Source organism: Sinocyclocheilus grahami, unplaced genomic scaffold, assembly GCF_001515645.1.
Source record: "Sinocyclocheilus grahami isolate Dianchi unplaced genomic scaffold, SAMN03320097.WGS_v1.1 scaffold453.1, whole genome shotgun sequence".
NCBI lineage: Eukaryota > Metazoa > Chordata > Actinopteri > Cypriniformes > Cyprinidae > Sinocyclocheilus > Sinocyclocheilus grahami.
This window is the reverse complement of record NW_015505632.1, coordinates 991,873-1,017,931: the sequence shown is the minus strand read 5'-3', so window position 1 is coordinate 1,017,931 and position 26,059 is coordinate 991,873. Positions and strand designations below refer to the sequence as shown.

Sequence of the window (26,059 nt, the reverse complement as noted above, 5' to 3'; positions counted from 1 at the left end):
TAAAGTCTCAAAACCAAAGAGATATTCTTTATAAAAGTTTAGAGTCAGCCACACCTACCTAAAACGCCTCATTCTAACACGTATTGTTGACGCTGTAGCCATGTCGTGAAGGCGCTGTGTTTTTCGTTGTGAAAGCGAAACTACTTTGTTTGGTCTTCCAAAAGAGGACACGACTACAAATCAGTGGTTAAGTTGTATTTACAACACTGTTCCAGAACAGTTTAACCCAAATATCCAGATGTGTGCAGCACATTTTATGGAGGACTGTTTACTGATCCTGGGAGAGTAACGTTAGGCTACAATGCCGGCTGTTCTGACTCACAGTCTGTAAGTACGTTTTAATTTAAGGGATTTGCCACTGATGATTCAAATGCGAGTGTTGGGCAGTGTAGAGTAGCACTTGTTGTTTGTCATTTCTCTGATCACAAATGCAGACAGAGTTTTATATTTACGCGGTGCGATGCAATGCAACGCGTAAAAAGACAGTATAAGTGTTTATAATCAGTAATTATGTCCCCACTGGATGCAACAAATGCCTCGTTTGTAATGGGTTTTAATGTTTTTGTCTCGTCGCTCCGGCCGGGACACGGCATCAACAGTATGTGAGGGGCGTAACATTTCCGTCTCACGCTTGAGGTATTCGGCCAATCACAACGCATTGGATAGCTGGCCAATCAGAGCACACCTCGCTTTTCAGACCGATGAGCTTTGTAAAAAATCGACGCGTTTCAAAAAGGCGGGGCATAGAGGAGAAACAATAATGTACAGTATGTGGAAAATAATGTGTTTTTTTTACTTTAAACCGCATAAACACATTTCATTACACCAAATATACAAAATAATGTTATTTTTGGCAGCATCATAACTGTTCTAACTGATTGTGTATAGGATTTAATGCAGTTTTAAAGTGATTCTTGACCTCTCAGGCGCTGTCCCAGTGCGGCAAAGTGCAGTGGTACCACCCTCAGAAACCAGCAGCACAAAAAAAGGAGACGTAATCGACCTCACACTAGAGAGCTCATCTGATGATGAAGAGGACAGCGATCCTCCTCTGAAAAAGCGCTGTGTCTACATGTCAAAGGCTGAGGAGATGCACAACACAGGGTTTGTGTTTATTAATTCTCTAGAAATCAGACCAGACATTTCTGTGTACCTCTTCTTTAAAGGAACACTCCACTATTTTTGAAAATAGGCTTATTTTCCAACTCCCCTTGAGTTAACCAGTTGAGTTTTACTGTTTTCGAATCCATTCAGCCGATCTCCGGGTCTGGCGGTAGCACTTTTAGCTGCAGCTTAGCATAGATCATTGAATCTGATTAGACCGTTAGCATCTCGCTCAAAAATGTCCAAAGAGTTTCGATATTTTTCCTTTTTAAAATTTTACTCTTCTGTAGTTACATCGTGTACTAAGACGTAATAATCAAGGAACTTTGCTACTGTACCATGGGTGCAGTAGGCACAATGATATTACGCAGCGCCTGAAAATAGTCCCCAGCTAGGTAACTTCCAACGGAAGGCACGCTCCCTGTTCAAGCAGGTGGTCACATTGGTTATGTTGGCTGAAGTTAGCCTATTTTCAGGCGCTGCATAATATCATTGCGCCTGCTGTACCCATGGTACGGCAGCAAAGTTCCTTGATTATTACGCCAGAATGAGAGTATAGTTCCTAGCCATATCGGCCTAAAAAAATCACAACTTTTCATTTTCCATTGGTCTTGGTACACGATGTAACTACAGAAGAGTCACGTTTTAAATAGGAAAAATATAGAAAATCTTTGGTCATTTTTGAGCGAGATGCTAACGGTCTAATCAAATTCAATGATCTATGCTGAGCTACAGCTAAAAGTGCTAACGCCAGACCTGGAGATAAACTCAACTGTTTAACTGGAAAATGAGCCTGTTTTCAAAAATAGTGGAGTGTTCCATTAAGCCTTGCCCTTTCATGACCATATTTTGAATAAACCCTAAACTGTACAATAGTCAAATTATCCATGGTGATGGGAAAACCTGAAATGTTAGGAAATACTAAAAATGTAATATCCAGACTTGAAAAAGTCAGCCAAATTCATAAAAGCTTTTAAGAAAATTTAAAAAATGCTGTTGCAAAATGTTCATTTATTTATTTTTAAATCATCATTAGGCATGGAAATTTATAGGTGAATAGATGTTGGCACCCTGTAAGCTTTAGTATCGCTAATATATAGATGCATTGGATAAAATGATCCAGAATGATTTTAAAAAATCTTCAAAAAGTTAACTGCAGTGGAACCTCCATTTCTCAATGTTGGTTTGTTTATTGGTTTTCATATTTTCCTTTTTCCTCTTTTAGGGTCCTGACTTATCAGCCATCAACAGTTCGGGTGCCAAATGTCCAGGCGCTAGACACCTCATACCTGACCTCCTCAATAACGGACTACTCCGTTCCATTCCACCATTCTACCTTATCCACTCTTCCCACAGATATGCAAAGTATGTACTTAGCTAGTCTGCCATCCAATCAAGTATGTTTTCCTTCGTGATCAAGATTTAACACAAAAACAAATGTTTGTGTCTTTTCCAAAGGTCTTGATTTATTTTCTCTGATACAAGGGGATCCACAGGTATATGCTTTCAGAGAATTATTCTCTCAAAGAAATATTGAGATTGCATGTATCTTACATATTTTAATAGCCTGCACAGCTGTTTTCCAGTAGTTTTCTTTGTTTCTTCAGCAGCATTACAGAGGCCCTATATTTTTAGACAACCTCTCCAGCAGCCTTCAGAGTGCCACCACCAGCAGCGGCCTGGTTTCCTCATCAGCTCCGTACGAGACGGCAACTCATAGCAGCAGCTCGAGTCACGAGACGGGTGTCATTACGGGAGGATCTTCAGGCCTATCAGACATTATTTCACTAGACTGAATCCTGGCACATCTTTATTGGCCAGTCACCAAAACAGCTACACTTAAGTCAAGTTGGCGAAGTGAAAAATATTTTCTACGTTTAACTCTGGACTTCAAGAATCATGTTTCGACAAGGACCCAGAAGGACTACTATGAAGATCTCTAAATGTTTTGGCTGGGTCAGCAACAGTGCTGTTTTAAAAAGCAAACTCGAATCAAGCTGTTCTCCCTTTGAACTGGGGAAACTGCCAGATACACAGTGACTCTCATCCGTTAGCTGTATGAGTGGAGGAGCAGAATGAAACAAACGGCATAAATGAGTGGACTAGAAAGCTCAGACGAGTCTAATATTGTCTACATTGTGTGTTTTGCATTGGCGGTTCTGCAGTTGAAACGGCAGCAGGTTTTCAGCGGCAGCTCAGTTTATGTTGTCTCTTCGATATCAGCAGTGCAATTATTTTTTGTTAGAAGACTTCCGTTTTAGCAATAAAAAAACAGTTTTATAATGTAAAATGTTTACTTGTCTTATATTAAGGCAGAATGCATAAGCAGATTTTTTTTGGTGGTTATTTGCTCAAGAGCCATCAGATTCCCTTTTGCTGATGTGGTGAACTTTTATTTTCAATCTGTAAGTTTATATGAAAGGTGTTTTGGCTCAATCTCAACACCATGTTCACCTCAAAAATTGTAATATGACCGTTGTTAAAACAACGAGTAATTTGTGTCATTTCATGGTTCTTGGTCAGTTAGCAACCTGCAGGCATAATGAATATTGAGCCATTCATTTTATTATTATTTATTTTTTATTATTATGATTATGCAAGTTTTGATATAGGATGGGGATCTTTTTTCTTTTACAAATCTGCTTTTATTGCTAATGGTTATTTACTTGTGGTTTGAGTTAATCTAATTTATTTTACTGGATTATGAGCCATACAACATACTGTCATTTTGACTAAGTCTGAAGACATGTAAGAGGCTGCTTATTTATTTTAGACGTTCCCCCTTGTTACATATGTACTATTTTGAGTTGGATGTAAAAAAAACAAAAACAAAGATGTGCTGTAAATGTTGATACAGGACTTTTATTGTCCCTCCCTGTCAGGGTTGCGGTTTTGAATTGACATAGCTCTCCATTGATAATGGCACAGGTAATGTTGTTGAGAAACTTGAATTCTTTGCCAAAAGGAGGGCACAGTTCATGATGATTTATATACATCCTAAGAAAACCAATACCAATACACCAATACACATTACACAGTGATTAGAGCAATATTTCATATCCATCTGGAAAAATATATTTTTAAAGTTGAATTAAGTCCAGATTGCTGTGTTGTGCTGGCTTTACTTTATGTATGGATACATCCACACAGTTTGGTTTAAAGTGCTCAGATTTTATTTGCTGCCAGATTGTGCAGCTTTGAATATTTAAATTAAGCTCTGTTGATTTTCTGTGTAAACGTAATGCAATACACTTCAGAGTCATCACGTTAACATTGTAAGATTAATAGCTTCAATCCCCATGTACAATCCAGAGAAATTTATAATTTATCCAGGAAGTTGTCCAGTGCTGGGATGCCCTCTTTCAGACCTTTGCGTTTACGGGTCTCAGCCACAATTTGGCTAGGTTTGCTGTTTACATCGTATGGATCACCTGGCAAAATCTGCCAGTGGTTAAATATACACTGAGGGAAGGCTTGTCCACCAGTGTTAGACCTCAGGTCTGCTGTGAAACCTGTACAGAAACAAACGCAAGCAAATTATAGGCACCAAAGACAGCAAGGACTTGTGTTTCTAAATGAACATCCACAATATATTAATATAGAAATGTATACCATTTGGGATCACAACTTGTTTAACTGCAATAAATGTATTTTTCAATATAAAAATTATAAAAAATCTGGAATATTAACTCACCAAATGATTCATTTACAGGTAGGTATGCCTTCACAACAAATATAGGTGTCCCAGCCACTTGAGACTCCTCAAACACATGGCCTCTCTTTCTGTTCAGCACACCATAGATGCCACCAACCACCTGCTCCGGGCACTGAAGGAGAGAAGGAAATATATTAACATCGTCAAGATTACACTAATTTTTCCGTTCCAGCAATCTACCACGTGTACCTGAATCTCGACCAGGTAAATGGGCTCCATGAGTCTTGGCTGTGCAGTGAGCACAGAAGCGTACAGAACTCTGCGGGCTGTGGGAATGATCTGACCGCCACCTCTATGAATGGCATCAGCATGAAGAGTGACATCATGAATGTCAAATCGGACCGCCCGCATATTCTCTTCACAGAGTGCACCCTGGTAAAGTAACACATAATAGTATCTCATTGCTGTAGGAAAGACGAAGCATAAATCCTTAAACTGTCTACTCACTTCTTTGGTTGCCCACTGAAAACCAGCCACTACGCTGTCCTTTATCTCATTCAGATACTGAACTCCCTTTGTGATATCCATAAGGATGTTGGGCCCTGTGCCATCTGGTCCAAAACACCAAATCTTACGGGCCTCAGCAACCTCCCACTCGTATTTCTCAGCCAGGTAGCGAGCTCTCTGTTTGAGCTCCTGCCGAGCGGTCACGTCACCCTTGTCGATGTCCTCAGCCAGGCCATCTGGGAAGGGCCGAGATTTCATGTACAGACGATTGTGCTTGTTGGGAGACTTGGACAAGCAAACCTGGTCTGATTCGTCGCTGACGGTTTCGCGATATGACACAACTGGGTCTGATTTCTGCAAAAAATTGCCTCAAGCTGTTAGTGGAAAAACTTAAAAAAATATCTGTAACCTTGTCAGTATTATCACCCAAGCACTACCTTCAAAGGGATGCAGGCATGATCTTCCTCGAGGTCTTTTAGGCAAATCTCCAGATGAAGCTCTCCAGCACCTGCCACAATGTGCTCACCAGACTCTTCAATGATACACTAGGAGAAGAAATTAGTGTTTATTTTTGTAAAGACTGAATTTTGATTATACCATCTTATTACCTTGCTAAGACATTCACCTGAACCATGGGATCAGACTTGGCCAGACGTTTAAGGCCCTCCACCAGCTTTGGCAGATCAGCTGGGTTCTTGGCCTCCACAGCAACTCTCACCACAGGACTAACGCTGAACTTCATAACACGCATGTTGTGAGAATTTTCAAAAGTGGTAATGGTGCCAGTCTTCACCAGGAACTGATCGACCCCAACCAAACCAACAATGTTCCCACATGGCACATCTTCAATGGGTTCTACGTAGCGACCCATCATTAAGATAGTTCTGAGGAGGACATAGCATGATCAACATGTTAATAAGGGTAATGATCATCAAATCAGTTGAGGATGATTTGTTGAGGATGTACTGTATATGTAATTGACAGCAGCAAACCTTTGGATTGGCTTTAAGTACAAGTCCTCCTTTTTTCCTGGTGTGAAGTTTGGGCCCATGATGCGCACCTTCTGCCCTGTAGAAACGACACCAGAGAAGACACGACCAAAAGCATAGAATCTACCCTTGTCGGTGGTTGGCACCATCTTGGAGATGTACATCATGAGAGGAGCTTTAGGATCACAGTTCTTTATACCTGGAAAGTCAAAAACAGGTTGAATGTGAAAAGGCTGGCAAAAAGGGATCTCCCTGAAGTGTCAAACACCTCGCAATGTTGTGACTTACCCATGGCAGCCTCATCATCTCCAGGACCCTCGTAAAGCAGTTCACAGCGGTACCTTTGGGCAGTGACAGGAGAAGGAAGATGGATGGTGATCATCTGGAGCAAAGCGTCACCTGCAGGCAACCAGCGGCGCATCACAGCCTGGAAGCATTGAAACAACCATACATCAACAAAGACAAAAGTAGAATTAGGGTGCAGATTCTCAAAAGTTTAGTTCTTTAGTTATACCTTAAGAAGAGGTTTTCCTTCCTTTTGTTTGTCTTCTGCATCAAGCTTTACTTCAAGTTTCTCAATCAGTTTCTGGGTCTCTTCTTTTTTGAAATTCATAATGGCATCAAAAACCTGTGGAAAGGGTTCAAATGAGAGAGGGATTGTAAACGAGTCATAGTAGTGAGAGATGAGTGCGTTTAAAACCGATTTAAACTCAAACCTTAAAGATTGGATCCAAGACAAGCTGGCAGAAGGTACGAGGAAGCTTCTTTCCATCTGCATTGGTTGCTGATTTGCTGAACTTTCCACAGGAGGGATCAAAGTACCTGAAAAAGATTGCATTGAGTTAAAGAATATTTTATACACACAATTTATACTGGAAATCACTCCAGTGTTCCAGTGTCTCCTTTATAACAAGTAAGACACTTACTTATCTCCCCAAAGCTTTTTCATCATCTCCTCCACTTTCTTAGCCCGTTCTACTGGAGAAAGTTCTGCTTTTTTCTTATCTCCCTTGGCAGCAAACTTGGCCACGTACATCTCAGCAAACTGCTTCAGAGTAAAAGCCCAGCCATGGAGGCCTGATCCAAATCCCACAGTCCCAACCACAGGATCCACCTAAGGTAACCCCAAAATCAGTAAGCAACATGTAGATAAAAGCAAACGTTTTACTCATAAAGTTGACTTATCAGTCTCAACTGCTACTTACCATAATGTTTCCCATTGGTCCATGCTCTCCTTCTCCATAGGTTGAGATAATGACATTAACATTCTCCACAATCCTTTGGAAGGTTTGGCAAAGCTCATCCGGTTCTAGCTGCAACTCAAGGAGGGCACGATCCATCTTGTTCATCATCAAGACAGGCTTGATGCGCTCTGCAATGGCTTGTCTCAAGACGGTTTCAGTCTGCACACATACACCTGTGGAACAATTCAAATTTTGCCTATTTAAACTAACTTTCTGGTCAGACGTCGAAATATTATCATAAGGTGATGAAACAATTTGTGTGGTGGATACTTTAATGTTGTTGAATGTTCTTATTGCATTTCAGAGGATTGCCTTAATTAGAGAAACAGAAGTGTGAACTTGATATCGAAAATTAATTTGCCTTACCTGATACACAGTCTACCACTACAAGGGCACCATCTGTAACTCTCAGAGCTGCTGTCACCTCAGAGGAGAAGTCAACATGTCCCGGTGAGTCGATCAGGTTGATCAGGAAGCCAAAACCATCCTTACACTGCTTAATGAAGGCTGAGTCATTCTCACTGAGCTCATAATATAGAGAGATGGCCCTGTGAGGGATACATATATGTAGAGGGTTTCAGAAATGTCATTTTGGTATTTCCTGGGTAAGTGAACACTGGAGCTAGTTGTTAAAAGTTCCATATCTCAATAACTGTAAAATTTTAAATCAACAGTTCACAAATGTGTGTTGACTCTGCTAATGGTTTTATATGTTCATTTAAAATCTTAACTGTGATAAAAAGCCTATAATATACTGTTTAATGGTGGGTTCCATTGTGACAACATACCCTGTACCTTTCTATAAAAAAATATTTTTGTTTCTTTTCTTTCTTTTTTAAAGAAATTAATACTTTGTGAGGATATATTACATAGATAAAATATTACCTAAATTAATTCTAATAAACTCTATTCATTTAAACTTTCTATTCATCAAAGAATCCTGGAAAAAACATTAAGCAGCACAACATTGATAATAATAATAAATGTTCCTTCAGCACCAGATCAGCATACAGCGGGTAAAATAAGTATTGAACACATCACCATTTTTCTCAGTAAATAATATTTAAAAATATATATATTTCTAACGGTGCATGCAGATGTCGGTAACAACCCAAGTAATCCATGCATACAAATAAAACAATACAAATAAGAAATCAGAAATTAAGTTATGTGGGTAACACTTTACATTAAGGTTCCCTTTATAAAGGGTTTATAAAGGTGTTAATAAATTACTAATAACTTGCTTACAAATGCATTATAAATCATTGATAAGCAGTTATAAATGCATGAGTAAAAGGGGGATTTTAATGTAATACCTGCCAAATAGTGAGCCATTTTTAACTCACATGTTATAAATGCTTAACACATATATTTATAAATACTTATTTCACTCAAAACCAGATTTCTGATTTATTTCATGATGCAGCAAAAAAATATTATTATAGCAAGACTGAAGGGTGTTGTATTTATGGTTTTCTCATTTATATCTCATGACTCGTGTCACTTTTCTTACAATGTTTCTTACCAGAATCTACTCTGTACCTTACCCATGATTCTCCGCAGAAGTTTATGATGCCTATCCACAGCAATGATTAGAAACTGATATATTTTGTTTATCAAGATGAAATTATCATCTTGATTTTTATTTTGGGGAAAAACTAATAAAAGCACACCCATGACTTGAGATGCTAATATTGAAAATTTTTAATTCCAATATTACCTGTGAACCTTAATGTAATGAGCCATTTATTAATGATTTATAAATGTTAATAACGTGTGAAAGTGAACCTTAATGTAAAGTGAACATCTGTGAATCGTTTATTAATGAGCTATAAACGTTAATAACGTGTGAAAGTGAACCTTAATGTAAAGTGAACATCTGTGAACCAGTTATTAATGAGTTATAAATGTTAATAACATCTAAAAATGAACCTTAATGTAACGTGATCACCTGTGAACCATTCATTAATGATCTATAAACGTTAATAACCTGCAAAAGTGAACCTTAATGTAAAGTGAAGACCTGTGAACCATTTATTAATGAGCGATAAACGTTAATAACCTGCAAAAGTGAACCTTAATGTAAAGTGAAGTCCTGTGAACCATTTATTAATGAGCTATAAATGTTAATAACCTGCAAAAGTGAACCTTAATGTAAAGTGAACACCTGTGAACCATTTATTAATGAATTATAAACGCTAGTAACCTATGAAAGCGAACATTAAAAGTGAACACCTGTGAACCATTTATTAAGGCGTTATGAACATCATTAACCTGTGAAAGTGAACTTTATAGGAAAGTGGACACACTAATCATTTATTAATTATTAATGCACACACAAAAGGTTTTTTTTTCTCGGTTAAATGTATTTTATTATCGATGCTCTATATCAGTAAACAAAACTACTTAAAGAACATTACTGAGCATAACTGCACATGGAAAGTGGCTTATACAAGTAAACTCACATTAAACAATTCAGAAACACAATAAAGTATTCCAGCAAATTATAACTAAGCACCAAAAATATACATATTTTATCTAATTTAACAGTTTTGAGTAAATAATTAAATCAATGATTGAAAGCACAGTTATAGAACAGTATCATATTAATAAGCAAACAGTAATTATTTTTTGATATCATGATAAAGCCCACTGTAACTTCAATATTTGTTCATACACTCAGTAACGTTACCTGCGCGCGTGCGAACCGACCGCGGAAGTGTCGGAGCGGTTATTTATTTGTATGGTAATTAATTAATTCAACTAGTAAAACGATTACACATATAAACACTTGAACAATATACTCTGCAGTGTCACCTCACAGTTAGCTGACCCGTAAAATGAATAAGAAGAGTTGTCCAAGAGCCATCCTTGGCTCTTGGACAACTTGAATCTTTCTTCTTTTCACTCAGAAATCTAGTGAGGAGCACCTGTCAGAAATCTAGTGAGGAGCACCTGGTCGTGGCCGGTTTATGGTGAAATGATGTTCTTTCCACTTCTGGATTATGGCCCCAACTGTGCTCACTGGAACATACAGAAGTATAGAAATCCTTCTGTAACCAATGCCATCAGTTTGTTTTGCAACAATAAGGTTGCGAAGGTCTTGAGAAAGCTCTTTGCTTTTACCCATCATGAAATGTTTCTTGTGTGACATGTTGTTCAAGAGACACCTTTTTATAAGCCATCAGGGCCTGAACCAACAAGTATTAATTTCCACTGAAAAGGGGCAAGATTGCGTTCGAATTACTGATAGATTTCAGCTGGTGGCTTGGCTTTCCATTACTTTTTGCACCTCCCTTTCTTCATGTGTTCAATACTTTTCCCCTGTGTCATTCTACTTTATTACACAGAACTTAATTTCTGAACTTATTTGTTTTGATTTCTTTGTATGTATGGATTTCGTGGATTGTTACCGACATCTGGTGAAAATTTCATGTCAACAGCACCTTTAGAAATATATTTACTGAGAAAAATGGTGATGTGTTCAATACTTATTTTACCCGCTGTATTAGAATGATTTCTCAAGGATCACGTGATACTGAACACTAGAGGAGTGGCTAAATTCACACTTTTTAAACATGAATACCTACGTTGACTTAATGGTGATACACCTCTCCTGTTCGTCTTTTCTGGTGTCAGTAAATCTGGTCTCTCCTGCACGTGCAGAAGCAATAATACCGGCTTTGCACACCAAGGAATCAGTGAGAGTAGATTTGCCATGGTCCACATGGGCGATCACAGACATGTTCCTGATGTTGGACTTTTTGTCCATGATCTCCCGAATCTGGTCTACCGTGAAGTTCACCTGAGGGACAAAGCCAAGTTTATCAAGTGTTGATTGTGGAGTAAATATGATTGAGTGTTTGTGTGTGGGGGACAATATGTGATGTCAAAACAAATGAATGCTTCGGGCTCGTGGTTTAAGCGATGGGAACCTACGAGAGGTAAATGTGACAGTCTAAGCTTATGCCTTTGATCCCTCAATAGAAGCTAAATATTGTTTTCTGTGTGTGTGTGTTTTATTAAATCCACAGTAAAAAAAATAAAAATACAACTGTCAGCTTAACTTTAATGTACAAAAAAAAGAAGATATTACAAGAATTGCCATTTTGGTAACTGTATTTGTACACTGGAACTGTATATGTCATTAAATTATATAATGTTAATATACCAATCTATTTGAGGTATTTAAATAATTTTTACTGTAAAATATGCTAATAAAACCACATGTTTTTCAATGTAAGCCCACATGATAACCTAACCATGGCCAATAATAACAAAGAGCATAAAAACACATGCCCTATTTACACATGAAACTATAACATATTGCAACATAAAACAATAAATGAAATCATTCAAAATATTAAAATTATAACTAAAATATTCAAATAATAATATTACCGGTACAAATTAGCCTAAATAAAATTTAAACAAACGTGATAGTTCAATATGGAATTCAGGGATCTTTACCCATAAATTAAAAGGCAGTTCATTATTTTTACATTTTTACAAGCAATTTCTTTTCAAACACAGGCTAATGTATTTTGAAATTCCTGTTTTCAACTGCATATGGTCAAGCAACTTCACCTTATTACGCGTTAAAACATTTGACTGTGCATTACGCTTACAAACGGTAAATATTCGTTTCATTAGCGCTTTCTAAATCTATGGTAATAATTCAGAGAGTGCGCTGAAGTGCAGCCTGTACCATGAGTGCGCAGTTTCTGGGGAGCCGCTGTGTGCTGCAGTCTCCTCAGCCAGGCGCTGCAGCGATACACGCAGCCAATGACAAGCTTGTGAAGCCTGATAACAGAGTTGGGTTGTTTGTTTCACCCCTCAAAAACAAGAACACAGCGGCCCCGTCATTATAATAACACTATTTGCCTCCAGCACCCCTCCATGATCATGGTTTGCTCGCTCTCCGCACATGAAACTTGAATACGCGCACAGAGGAGAACAGTGGGCGTAAACGCGCTATTTATAACGGGGTAACGTTATTCCAGCGTGCGCGTGTGCACTTTGCTGGGCCATATCCCTAAAATAACCCTGCTTACTTTCACTTAAAAACAAAGATCGAACCGCATGCGGTTGTGCTTTACATTTTAGCGTAGTATAACTGTTACAAGACGAACTTGCTGAAATTGTGACTTAACCATTTCCATCTCGCATCGAATAAAAAGACGTTAGGTATATTTGAATGCGTCATTCTCTTTCCTGAACATTTTATAATAAAGACAAACATCAATCAGCTAAATGTCCCGCGTATAATTCAAGTTCAAGGTTGACACAAATGCGAGGATCTTCTTAGCAGGTTGTCATTGACATCAGAACACAGTAAGATTATATAACGTTAAATGACTGAAGAAATGCGTACTAAATGTACCAATATGTTTTCATATAGCACTTTAGTCTTTTTCAATGCAGCCTGGTGGACTGACAGGGTGAAATATCGTACCATTTTGGCGACTGGCTCCCAAGTCTAGGCCGGCCTCGCGCTGCGCTCGCTGCTCCTCTCGGCTCCTCTCTGCTCCTCTCTGCTGGAGGACTTGAGGGAAAGAGAGAGACTGTGGCGTAGGATCTTAGTTTATGCTGCGACAGAAAGCACTGCGGAGTCATGTGGAGCGACCGAGTCATATGGACCTAGATGACCCTATTACTGGCCACTGGTCAGACCAGTGAAGGCATTTAGATTCTACATAGTTTGCACAACCTAATAATATGCCCGATACGTATGTGACCGCAGAGATAACGGAGAGTATTTACATATGCAAACATGGCACGTCTCATTCTTCGTCTTATTCTTAATTATAATAATATTAATTAAGAAATTATGACATTTGACATTAAAGATGATCACTAGGTTCTGGTGAGATTTTTTTTATTTTTATATTATTAGATAATTGTGCTCATATTTTGTCACCCCCATGATAGCCTACTACATGTACACAAAGAAATCGTTTGGTATTTTTACATAGTTTCCCAAATTGTAAGTAGGTCGTGTTAGTAGCTAGCAACACTGGACAAATAATCTGACTTCTGCATTTAATACATGTGTGATGATGTGCAAAATATGGTTCTTTTGTCAGCACTGCAAAGTTTTCTGTCTGATGTATTATATGGAGAAAATCATTTTAAAAACATTCTGTAGCCTTCCTTTTAAGTGAATGCTAGATTGTTCTTACGTGGTGATGTTGACCCGTTGGGTGATAAGCATAGAAAAACATTTTTGAGGAAATGCTGAAGATTGCATACAACACGTTAAAACTGAACATGGTGAGATATTTAATTTAAAAAAAAGATGTGCAAAATATGGTTCTTTTGTCAGCACTGCAAAGTTTTCTGTCTGATGTATTATATGGAGAAAATCATTTTAAAACAGTCTGTAGCCTTCCTTTTAAGTGAATGCTAGATTGTTCTTACGTGGTGATGTTGACCCGTTGGGTGATAAGCATAGAAAAACATTTTTGAGGAAATGCTGAAGATTGCATACAACACGTTAAAACTGAACATGGTGAGATATTTAATTTAAAAAAATTTAAAAAATGTAAGAAATCAACTTTTACACCCTGCTTTGTCCAATATTTTAATAACCAATTTCCTATCTTTTTTATGTCGCCATTGACATTTTTCATGTTAGACTAATGCATCCCAAACAGCAGGTGGCGCTGTATCGCTAATCATTTGTTTAGACTTGGTGGAGGGAAAGTTCGAATCAGTTGAGGAAGGGACTGAGTCTGACAGACTCAGAGTGGCTTTGGTACTAATTCAGAAATCAGAATGGGCTGTGGCTTTATACAGTAGTTATGAAATATTAGGTGCCATTTGACTGCCTCTGTTTCCAGACTTTGTCATGTCTTTCGTTCCCTGTTTAGTTGATACATGGAGTGAGGAGAATAACCGGAAATGCTGAAGATTGCATACAACACGTTAAAACTGAACATGGTGAGATATTTAATTTAAAAAAATTTAAAAAATGTAAGAAATCAACTTTTACACCCTGCTTTGTCCAATATTTTAATAACCAATTTCCTATCTTTTTTATGTCGCCATTGACATTTTTCATGTTAGACTAATGCATCCCAAACAGCAGGTGGCGCTGTATCGCTAATCATTTGTTTAGACTTGGTGGAGGGAAAGTTCGAATCAGTTGAGGAAGGGACTGAGTCTTTCAGACTCAGAGTGGCTTTGGTACTAATTCAGAAATCAGAATGGGCTGTGGCTTTATACAGTAGTTATGAAATATTAGGTGCCATTTGACTGCCTCTGTTTCCAGACTTTGTCATGTCTTTCGTTCCCTGTTTAGTTGATACATGGAGTGAGGAGAATAACAGCATCATTTTGACTTGGAAGGTAACATTAACGTACTGTTGCAAAATTAATATTTTATCGTTTACCGTAATATTTGACTTTACGCAGAAATACTCATGTGCCGAAACGTTACCGTTTAAGCAAAATGAACGAGGCCTTGAACCAAATCAGAATGTTCTGAAGCGATGCTGTTCGGAAAGCCGTAAACTGCTGCAGAAAATTCAAGGTATTTTCATGTTATTTTGATGGCTGAAAGTAAGGTGATATTAGAAGCTCATAACCATATTCAAGGTATATTAGAAGCTCATAAGCATATTGTGCTGTTTACACAGGAATACCAGCAGCTACTGAACGACTGGAACTTGAAATGACAGTTTCATATAATACTTTTTTATTCTCGTTGAGTTTCTCCAACGCAAGTGAAATAGAGGAAAGTCTCACACATAGTTTATTAAGAGGTAAATAACATCATGTCTTATGTTTAATTATTAATATATACAACATTGTATATGTGTTTTATGTCTTCCCTGCCTTTCTGTTTTTCTGTAGCTTTAGAGGCTGCTGGATCTCAGGTTATCTGTTCTGATCCCGTTCAGTTGTGGGAGGCTGTTCTACAGACTTTGGGTTCCTCAGTCTATGTGCCATATGTCCACAAGCTTCTGCTGATCCAGTGGATGCTGTGGCTCATGCAGTGCCAGTTAGAGAGAGTTCTTACTCTTCTGATGCAAACCGATCACAAGGTATACATTTTTTACAATTCTTATAAAAATAATTGTAGGAATCATTAGGTCCCCCTTGGGCATTTTCTGAAGCCCCCTAGTGGTCCACAGCCCTCTGGATGAGAACCACTGTTTTATACTTCATTTATGAGCATACGCTCTTGCATGTCAAATATAAACATGATCACTGTGTGAAATACTGATCTGTTTTTATCACTTGTTATGAATAATGTAGGCTTTTTCCCAGATTTCTACTAGTGAAAAGCAGAATCGCAAACTCTGCCATAGAGGACTTGTATCTGTGAAAACTGTAGGCTCCTATTAGGTCCCCACCAGTCAACCCAAAAGTGAGGGGGATTTTTTAATGCCCCCCTTAGAAAAATAATTAAAATAAATCTCAAACCTGAAATGTTCTGCATGCACACTATACTTACCAAGGTACCCCCGAAAAAAATTAGTACTGAGACTCAGTACCTTCCCATTATAAAAGGAAAACCCTAAAAGTGAACATATGAGCTCTCTTGATCATTACATTTGGATTGAGATTAAGGAACAAGAATGTACAAAATGGTTTACATGTACATTGAAATGTGCTTTAGAGACCAGACCAGTTTTTTTTTTATTCAAAGAGGTCAGGACCATCATGAGATTAGATGTTTAGGTTTCTGTAAATGTCTGTATAACCAAATGTGCTGTTGGCCATTTAACTAGTGGGTTTGGAATAAAGGTAATCTCTCAAAAAATTAGTAAATTTTGAAATGGCAAATCAACCTCTGTTGGACCACTTGAGATGGATTGACTCCTAACAAACAATAATGTAACAGTATTTTATAGTTAAACACATCAGTTGTAAACATGAAATTGCCTAGTAATGTGACCTAAGAATGATTTGTTAATGTAAATACTGTTGTTTTTAAGAATGTGTTTTTGACTTCTATACTGCTGTCATTCTCTCCTCACAGAGAGAGCGTTCAGCACCTGTGAATCTACAGAGAGAAACCCGAAACCTTGCTTTGAGCATGAAAGAAGACTCCTCATTAATGGTTGCCATGACAGCAAAGGACCTCAAGGATCTTTTGCACATATGCACTGTAATATGTCACGGTACAAAATGTTTGAACTAAGATATAGACAATGTGATCAAATTTTTGTTTATGTAAATATTTTTATATTATGTAGGTCTATATATTAATGTCACAAGAAATACATCCCATTTCTTTGCCATTTAAAACAATAAATAGTAGAACTGACATTAATCTTAAAATGCTTTTGCTGGTTTAGGGGTGGAACAGATGAAGATGGAAAAATATTCAGAGGCCCTTGACATTTTTCAGGAGGCTAAAGGCCTCCCAAGTCCCAGAAGTCTCTTGGCACAGATCCACACTCTTACAGGCCAGAGTTTTGCTAAGCTGGTAAAAAGCTCTGTTCTACATTCCCCATCCAATGAACCCTGAACTAAATAGACCTAAACAGACAAAATCTTAAATCAACATTTCCTGAACCAATTTCGTTTTCTATTTGATTAAGTTTGGATTAAGTTTGTTTGTTGGATTAGATGAACTGATTCAGAATTTGAGCAAACAGTTTCTATCTTGAGTCCAGGCGCTCTCAGTGGCTCTGTTACTTATGTCCCTGCAGGGCCAGCCCCATTGTGCTCTCCACTTTTATAGGAAGGCTGTGGAGGTGGATTGTGCTTGCCATAGTGCACTTTATCAAAGTGCTCTGGTGTTCAGACAGCTTGGCAATCCAAAGGCAGAAATGGAGGCCTTGCATCTTCTTTACTCAGTAAGTCATTCTGTACACGATTGATTATTTTCAATAATGTATTTTTAATATTTTTAATTTTCTGCAGTGTACCTTGTGCTTTACAGCATGTTTGAAAGTGCATTTGCATATATTAAAAAAAAAATATATATATATTTTTTTTAATATTAGCTCACTCAGTCTCAGGTCATCCAAGTTGCAGATGAGTTTCTTCATCGGAGCAGATTTAAATAAATTCAGCATTACATCATTTGCACCCCTGCAGTGATTGGGTGCCATCAGAATGACTTCAAACAGCTGATAAAACATCACAGTAATTCACATAGCTTCAGTTCATCAATTAACGTCTTGTGAAGCGAAAGGCTGCATGTTTGCATGTTTACATTTTTAACTTCAAACTATTGCTTACACCTAAAATAAGAGTATCCATAATAATTTATCCATAATATTGCTTTCTCTAGTGAAAAAGTCTCATCTGAATCAGGATAGAAATATGCACAAATCAAGAACCGTTTATAAGAGAAAACAGTCCAAAGCAGTTCTAAACAAATATGTCAGGGGATTTTGATGTGAAAGGACAAGAGGGGATGAACTTTTTGACTGGAGGATGTGTTATTATGGATTATAGACTGGAATTTTGGCCCAAAGCAACGGTTTAAAGTTGTTTCTTACAAACACGCAGCTTTTCTCTTCTGAAGTTATTTGAATTTCTTGTGAATTTTAGGGATGCGTTTATGAGACTCACATTCCCAATTTACTGCAAATGATCCATTGGTGAGCAAGTGATGTAATGCTGAATTTCTCAAAATCTGTTCAGATGAAGAAACAAACTCATTTTGGATGGCCTGAGGGTAAGTAAATTTTCAGCAATTTTTCATTTTTATGACCTTTTTCTTATAACTACTTGTGATATCAGTGATAAATAGTTAATTGTTGTCCCTACTTCACAAAACACATAACGACTCATTATTTTAATAAAAACAATAAGTAGAAAAATATTTATTTATGTTCTCACCACAGGTAACGTTTCGAGCTTAGACGCTCTTCATCAGTCTAAGCTCGAAACGTCACCTGTGGTGAGAACATAAATAAATATTTTTCTATCTCTGGAGCTGTGGTGTGCCTACTTTGATTTTTTGGTTCAAATTATTTTGTGGTGGAGCACCCACATTGAGCTTTTTGCCTACTGGATGTGTCCACTTGGACTGATTTTTTAAAATAAAAACAATAAACAAATCATTTGTAAGTGCCTAAGGTCCATATCTCATGCCTAGTTTCAACAAAGTAGATGTAAACAAGTAAGTAGCAACAAGGCACAGCTGACACTGAAGGATTGTTTCAAACAGTAAAGGATGTTTCACATTCTTTCATAATTTTCCAGTGAATGTATTTCCTGCATGTTACGTAGTGTCTTTTTGTTAAATAATACTTTTCTCGTTGTTTACAGGCAGTCCAACTGCGTTCTGATAAAAGTTCATCTAGTGCGTCAGTGGTCTCTCTAGCTACGCTGCTTGGTGGTGAACAGATGACCTTCATTAGCAGAGTCCCTTCCCCCTCTCTGATTCTGCACACTTTGGCTCACACATGTGTGTTCAATGGCAGGCAAGTGATTCCACAACAAGGACAAATGCTTGAATCATATATCAAATTTGAATACAGAATCAATCAGAAATTTAATCAGATCTAGAAAATTTATTTTTTTACAGAATACTAAACATCTAAACTATATATATATATATATATTGTGTCAATCAGTATTTCAGATGGTGTTGAGTACTATCTTGATCTGTTGGCGTCACTGCAATCAGATGGCAAAGATCTTGTGAGGACTGCAATTTTTCAGGCATCACATTCAGAAATAGTGCTTATGAAGCAATATAACTGATTCAGAATGTCTGTGTTTCAGATACACACAGGGGAAGGTGCCTCTTTTCCCAGAATCCCAGTGGTCTACCTTGAAGCAGGATTTGCTTTATTAAAAGCGAAACGTTATAGTGATGCTCTTGTGGTCTGTGAGGAGGTCATCACCAGCACTTTGGACTTCATCCCTGAGAGACTGCTGCTTGATGCTGATGAAAAACAAAATGTAGCTGATTCTGATGTTGTTCTTGAAAATGTGGACTTTGTTTTATGGGCTGGTGCAGCCCATCTCCTTCAAGCACAAGCCCACTGGAAACTGAAGGACACCAAAGAGGCAATTACAAATTTCACAAGGTGCATTCATTTAGTACCTAGCTGTGTTGGCAAACCGTGTTTTGTGAAATGTGTCATAGTTTTTGTTATGTTCTCGTTCTTTCCTTTCAGAGCGATTAATAATTTGGTGAAAGTGTTCATAAAACAGAAAGGCAAGTAATCTCTCTCTTTCCAGTCTTACTGTTGCTCTAACAAGATTGTGTGTTCATAATCATATCCGCTTTTGTTTGTGAAGTATTGCCCGGTACTAAGATCTTTGGAAAAGCAGGCTTACAGATATATTTAACTATTATATATTTTTATCCTGGGGTCTTCAAAGGGTATCTATTAATAACAGATCTACTTTCAAGAGATGAAGTAAGCTGTTTTCCTCTCTTTAGCTTATGCCACGTTTGATGTGTGCACTTGCTTCATTTACCATTACTTACATGGTTTCATCAAACTTTTAGACTGGAAACAAAAACATCTTGGAAACACTGAAGCAATGGTTGAAAGAATGGTGACTTTGGAAGCAGCAAAAGGACAAGCACTAGCTGGTAGAGGGCTCTGCTTTCTGGAAAGAGGTGAATTGAAGGAAGCCCTGAGAGATCTTCATCTCAGTTTCCAGATGACACCAGGTATCTGATATGCTGTTATTATAGTGAATTTGTGAGACTTGTTTGTTGTGATTCGTCTGATACATTGCGCTGTCCATCTCAAATTTACATGTGGAGTTGAATTTCACTAGGTTGTAAGAATATGTGACCCTGGACCACAAAACCAGTCATAAGGGTCGATTTATTAAAATTTAGATTTATACATCTGAATAAATAAGCTTTCCATTGGTGTATGGTTTGTTATGATAGGACAATATTTGGCAGAGATACAACTATTTGAAAATCTGGAATCTGAGGGTGCAAAGAAATCAAAATACTGAGAAAATCACCGTTAAAGTTGTCCAAATGAAATTCTTAGCAATGCATATTACTTAGGGCTGGGTTTTGACACAAATTTCACATTTCGATTCTATTCTCATTCACAAGCTTTCGATTCGATTACCGATTCGATTCAATATCGATTATTTTGGATATATATCAAGTACAGTGCATGCCAAACTGCTGTAAACTGCTGCTGTAAAATATAGGCCTACATGAGAGTCAGTTGGTACAACATTTCACCATATTTTTAACTTCAAACTTATTTTTTACTTCAAACCGAGTCCTCTATCCATAATTTTGCTTTCTCCAGTGAACAAGTCAACTTGTATGAATCAGGAAAGAAATGTGCACAAATCAAGCACCTTTCACAAGTGAAAACAGTCCAAAGCAGTTCTAAACAAATATGTTGGTGGATTTTAATGTGAGAGGACAACGGGGGGTGGACTTTTTTAATGGATGAAGTGTTATGAATTATGGACTGGTATTTTGGCCTGAAGCAAGTTAAAATGACTTGATGGATTTGTTTCTTACAAACACGCATCTTTTCACTTCAAAAGACATTAATTGATGGACTGGAGTCGTGTGGATTATTGTGCTGTTTTTATTAGCTGTTTGGACTCTCATTCACTGCAGAGAATCCATTGGTGAGCAAGTGATGTAATCCTCTATTAAAATCTGTTCAGATGGATGCAATTTTTCATTTTTGTGAACTGTTCTTTAACTACTTATGATATAAGAGATAACAAATTGTTAATTGTTGTCCTTACTTCATACAACACATAACAGCTCATTACTATATTGAAAACAATAAACAAATCATTTGTAAGTGCCAGAGGTCCATATCTCATGACTGTCTTCTAGTGTCAATAAAGTAGATGTAAACAAGTAAATTTAAGAAGCAACATGGCTCAGGTGACACTGAAGGCTTTTTTTCAGTCCGAACAGTAAAGGATATGTCACATTCTTTCAGAATTCTCCAATAAATGTATTTCCTGCATGTTATGTAGTGTCAGTTTGAAATGTTTGTTAAATAATACTTTTCTCTTGCTTTGTTTACAGGCAGTCCAACTGCAGTCTGATAAAAGTTCATCTAGTGCTTCACTGGTCTCTCCAGCTATGCTGTTTGGTGGTGTACAGATGACCTTCATTAGCAGAGTCCCTTCCCCTTCTCTGATTCTGCACACTTTGGCTCACACGTGTGTGTTCAATGGCAGGCAAGTGATTCCACAACAAGGACAAATGCTTGAATCATATATCAAATCTGAATACAGAATCAAATCAGAATTTTAGATCTAGAAAATCTGAATCAGAATCAAATCAGATCTAGAAACCTAACCTAAACAGCTAATCAAAAAATAATAATATTTTGTGTCAATCAGTATTTCAGATGGTGTTGAGTACTATCTTGATCTGTTGGCGTCACTGCAATCAGATGGCAAAGATCTTGTGAGGACTGCAATTTTTCAGGCATCACATTCAGAAATAGTGCTTATGAAGCAATATAACTGATTCAGAATGTCTGTGTTTCAGATACACACAGGGGAAGGTGCCTCTTTTCCCAGAATCCCAGTGGTCTACCTTGAAGCAGGATTTGCTTTATTAAAAGCGAAACGTTATAGTGATGCTCTTGTGGTCTGTGAGGAGGTCATCACCAGCACTTTGGACTTCATCCCTGAGAGACTGCTGCTTGATGCTGATGAAAAACAAAATGTAGCTGATTCTGATGTTGTTCTTGAAAATGTGGACTTTGTTTTATGGGCTGGTGCAGCCCATCTCCTTCAAGCACAAGCCCACTGGAAACTGAAGGACACCAAAGAGGCAATTACAAATTTCACAAGGTGCATTCATTTAGTACCTAGCTGTGTTGGCAAACCGTGTTTTGTGAAATGTGTCATAGTTTTTGTTATGTTCTCGTTCTTTCCTTTCAGAGCGATTAATAATTTGGTGAAAGTGTTCATAAAACAGAAAGGCAAGTAATCTCTCTCTTTCCAGTCTTACTGTTGCTCTAACAAGATTGTGTGTTCATAATCATATCCGCTTTTGTTTGTGAAGTATTGCCCGGTACTAAGATCTTTGGAAAAGCAGGCTTACAGATATATTTAACTATTATATATTTTTATCCTGGGGTCTTCAAAGGGTATCTATTAATAACAGATCTACTTTCAAGAGATGAAGTAAGCTGTTTTCCTCTCTTTAGCTTATGCCACGTTTGATGTGTGCACTTGCTTCATTTACCATTACTTACATGGTTTCATCAAACTTTTAGACTGGAAACAAAAACATCTTGGAAACACTGAAGCAATGGTTGAAAGAATGGTGACTTTGGAAGCAGCAAAAGGACAAGCACTAGCTGGTAGAGGGCTCTGCTTTCTGGAAAGAGGTGAATTGAAGGAAGCCCTGAGAGATCTTCATCTCAGTTTCCAGATGACACCAGGTATCTGATATGCTGTTATTATAGTGAATTTGTGAGACTTGTTTGTTGTGATTCGTCTGATACATTGCGCTGTCCATCTCAAATTTACATGTGGAGTTGAATTTCACTAGGTTGTAAGAATATGTGACCCTGGACCACAAAACCAGTCATAAGGGTCGATTTATTAAAATTTAGATTTATACATCTGAATAAATAAGCTTTCCATTGGTGTATGGTTTGTTATGATAGGACAATATTTGGCAGAGATACAACTATTTGAAAATCTGGAATCTGAGGGTGCAAAGAAATCAAAATACTGAGAAAATCGCCGTTAAAGTTGTCCAAATGAAATTCTTAGCAATGCATATTACTTAGGGCTGGGTTTTGACACAAATTTCACATTTCGATTCTATTCTCATTCACAAGCTTTCGATTCGATTACCGATTCGATTCAATATCGATTATTTTGGATATATATCAAGTACAGTGCATGCCAAATTTTCTCAAGGAAAAAAAATCTCAACTGCTGCTGTAAAATATAGGCCTACATGAGAGTCAGTTGGTACAACATTACTATAATATTGAAGGTTAAAATTAATGAAGATTTTACAATAATAAAGTTACAGTTAGATATTAATATTTCTACTTAAATAGTTCAATTGCGTTTTTTTTTAAATATAAATATTTAAATGGTGGCCGTCATAAAAACTTGATGGATTTATTCTAACATAAATTAAACATTGAAGAACAGTAAAAAATTATAATGAATATGTTATATGGTGCATATATTAAGCAAAATGCCCCTCTCTACAGTTTATATTTCTATCTGACTAATGGGTTTATGGTCACCGAATATGTTTTTTTTTTCCTGAGGTAAATGTGATGTTACGTGACATATTGTTTACAAGCCGTAATATTGGCATCTTTGCGCGGCTGAAACACAGATTGAGCGATTACAAGACACAGTTTACGGATTGTAAAGTTGTACTCTTTCTTTTAACTTACCTTAGGATATTTAGTCATGTTTATTTTGTGCTGTATCTGGTATTAATTTGGAGATTAGTTCACGTGTGCCTCGCGCTGCCACGTCGCGCCAAAACGGCATTTATTGTTTAAATACTGCAATACAATGGACAGAATTTGAAATCTGAGACTTTGTTTCATGTGAAAAGTACCAAAGCACAATGCTTATTGCGATTTATTGAATTGGGAGGTGCCCTTCAATGTTCCGTCCATTAACTGAAAACAGGCTAGAATAATCGATTCTTGGGATTTAGAAATCGATGTTGTTCCGTAAAAATGAGAATCGATTTATATCGAGATATTGATATTTTTTTACCCAGCCCTAATATTACTAAACAAAAATTAAGTTTTGATATATTTACGGTAGGAAATTTACAAAATATCTTCATGGAACATGATCTTTTCCTAATGATTTTTGGCAAAAAAGAAAAATCGATAATTTTGACCCATACAATGTTTTTTGGCTATTGCAACAAATATGCCCAAGTGACTTAAGACTGGTTTTGTGGTCCAGGGTCACATATTAAGATGTTGCTGTCTGAGGTCTTGTGGAGGCTTGATCGTAGAGAGGAAGCATCAGCACACTGGAGGGAAGCCCATAGTACTTCAGATGCACCTAAGTCAGTGTAAGCTATCAGAAAAGCCAATATTGTTAACTCGTGTGATTAATAGTGCTGTCGCATCCAAAAGAAAAGTTTTTGTTTACATAATATGTGTGTGTACTGTGTATATTTATTATGTATATATAAAGACACACACATACAGCATATATTTTGAAAATATTTACATGTATTTATGTGTATATATTTATATTCATATAAATTATATAATATAAAAATATATTTAATATATAAACGTAACATATTTGTATTAAATATATACATGCATGTTTGTGTATTTATATATGCATAATAAATAGGCACAGCACACACATATTATGTAAAAAACTTTTATTTTGGATGTGATTAATTGCAATTAGTCGTTTGACAGCACTAGTGATAGTATACTCTTATCATAATATGACTTTTCACATGAAAGTTGAGCATCGTTGGAATCTAAGAGATTGTAACTGGTATGATGACTTGCGTTTCAGAAATGTGCCGCAGTATTTGCAGCTATGGCCAGATGACACAGCTTTTGACTTCAGTGAGTTGAAGAAGAAGATTGTGGAATACATTCAGGCCAAAAAGACATGAGAGATGTCAGAAAGGATGTTCTCTACTAAATTCTGCTAAATTGCACCATTTCGCTTTTTTGGTGTGTCCAAACCAGAACTGGGTACAGAAAAGACAGTTTGTGTTGCCTTATTTCCTTTTCAGATGTAACCAAGTAGCATTCCACTTGTCAGAACAAATGATTTGTGAGCTCAAGAATGCATCCAAACTGGTATCAGATTCTTTATAAAGCTTATGCTTGCCAATTTCTCTGATTAGCATCTTGTTTTTTTATCTATGCTTTTTTTTTGTTTTGTTCATAATAAAAATGATTTGTAAAAAGTAATTCCATCAAGTTAGCATTTTTAAACATTATAATCAAACATTATAATAAGTTAGCATTTTTTTAAACATTCTAATCATTTGTGATCAATGACTTAATCACCACAAATAAAATGAAATAGCCCCTCCTAACTTTACTTTCATGAGTGTCTGCAGAGCTGTTAGGAGAGGTGGAGGTGTAGCTGCTCTATTTAAAGATGTTTATCAATGCAAGCAAGTGTCATTTGGTCAGTATTTGTCTTTTGAATATCTAGGAATTGTGCTGAAAAGTGCTCTACGCATCCTATTTATCATTATTTACTGTTATCAATGATTTCCTCAGAGTTTGACTGTTTTGCTATTGCAGGGGATTTTAATATTCACATAGATAATGCAGAAATCAAAACTACAAAATAAATTATAACTGTTTTAAACACTTTTGACCTGTTTCAGCATGTGCATGGACCCACACACAATTGTGGACACACTCTAGATTTACTCATCAGTAAGGGTCTAAACAGCTCATCCATTATTATTAAGAACTTAGCACTATCTGATCACTTCTGTATTTTCTTTGATACATTGATTTCTGCTACCACTGAATCTAGATCTGTCTCTGTCAGAAAGAGATGCATTAACGAGAACACTAGTGTGCTATTTATGAAGGCTGTATCTTTAACACCAAGCATTTCTGCAGACTCTGTTGATCTTCTCCTTGATTCCTTTAACTCAAAAGTTAAGAATGTTA

The 26,059-nt window shown here is 37.0% G+C and overlaps 3 protein-coding genes across 4 annotated transcripts in view; 2 read left to right on the top strand and 1 right to left on the bottom strand.

Annotated features, from left to right (window-relative positions):
* Positions 1-4,303, top strand: part of LOC107552547 (E3 SUMO-protein ligase PIAS2-like) — a 10,801-nt gene extending 6,498 nt beyond the window's left edge. The window contains exons 9-12 of the mRNA XM_016234445.1: positions 896-1,104; positions 2,330-2,469; positions 2,563-2,600; positions 2,712-4,303. Coding sequence (XP_016089931.1) covers positions 896-1,104; positions 2,330-2,469; positions 2,563-2,600; positions 2,712-2,900 — 576 coding nt within the window. The 3' untranslated portion in view covers positions 2,901-4,303. The remainder of the gene's footprint in view (positions 1-895; positions 1,105-2,329; positions 2,470-2,562; positions 2,601-2,711) is intronic.
* eef2l2 (eukaryotic translation elongation factor 2, like 2) lies at positions 3,951-13,076 on the bottom strand. Its single transcript, XM_016234515.1, has 15 exons — positions 12,955-13,076; positions 11,090-11,304; positions 7,866-8,047; positions 7,461-7,672; positions 7,182-7,369; positions 6,972-7,077; positions 6,770-6,883; positions 6,544-6,682; positions 6,259-6,454; positions 5,892-6,150; positions 5,704-5,811; positions 5,267-5,620; positions 5,009-5,191; positions 4,799-4,931; positions 3,951-4,616 (listed from the first exon to the last, which is right to left on the bottom strand). The coding sequence occupies exons 1-15, from the start codon at positions 12,955-12,957 to the stop codon at positions 4,423-4,425; spliced, it is 2,586 nt and encodes an 861-aa protein (XP_016090001.1). The 5' UTR covers positions 12,958-13,076; the 3' UTR covers positions 3,951-4,422.
* Positions 13,077-14,696: 1,620 nt separating this feature from the next.
* LOC107552563 (Fanconi anemia group G protein homolog) lies at positions 14,697-25,217 on the top strand. Of its 2 annotated transcripts, XM_016234463.1 has the most exons (14): positions 14,697-14,849; positions 14,949-15,033; positions 15,140-15,265; positions 15,357-15,547; positions 16,489-16,630; positions 16,808-16,938; positions 17,165-17,311; positions 21,460-21,614; positions 21,780-21,846; positions 21,931-22,238; positions 22,329-22,369; positions 22,667-22,834; positions 24,351-24,462; positions 24,930-25,217. In XM_016234463.1, the coding sequence occupies exons 1-14, from the start codon at positions 14,781-14,783 to the stop codon at positions 25,030-25,032; spliced, it is 1,845 nt and encodes a 614-aa protein (XP_016089949.1). In that variant the 5' UTR covers positions 14,697-14,780; the 3' UTR covers positions 25,033-25,217. The 2 variants fall into 2 exon arrangements, with proteins under 2 accessions (XP_016089949.1, XP_016089948.1); XM_016234462.1 differs by lacking the exons at positions 21,460-21,614; positions 21,780-21,846; positions 21,931-22,238; ... (2 more) ...; positions 24,351-24,462; positions 24,930-25,217 and adding exons at positions 18,738-18,892; positions 19,046-19,112; positions 19,197-19,998.
* Positions 25,218-26,059: the final 842 nt, after the last annotated feature.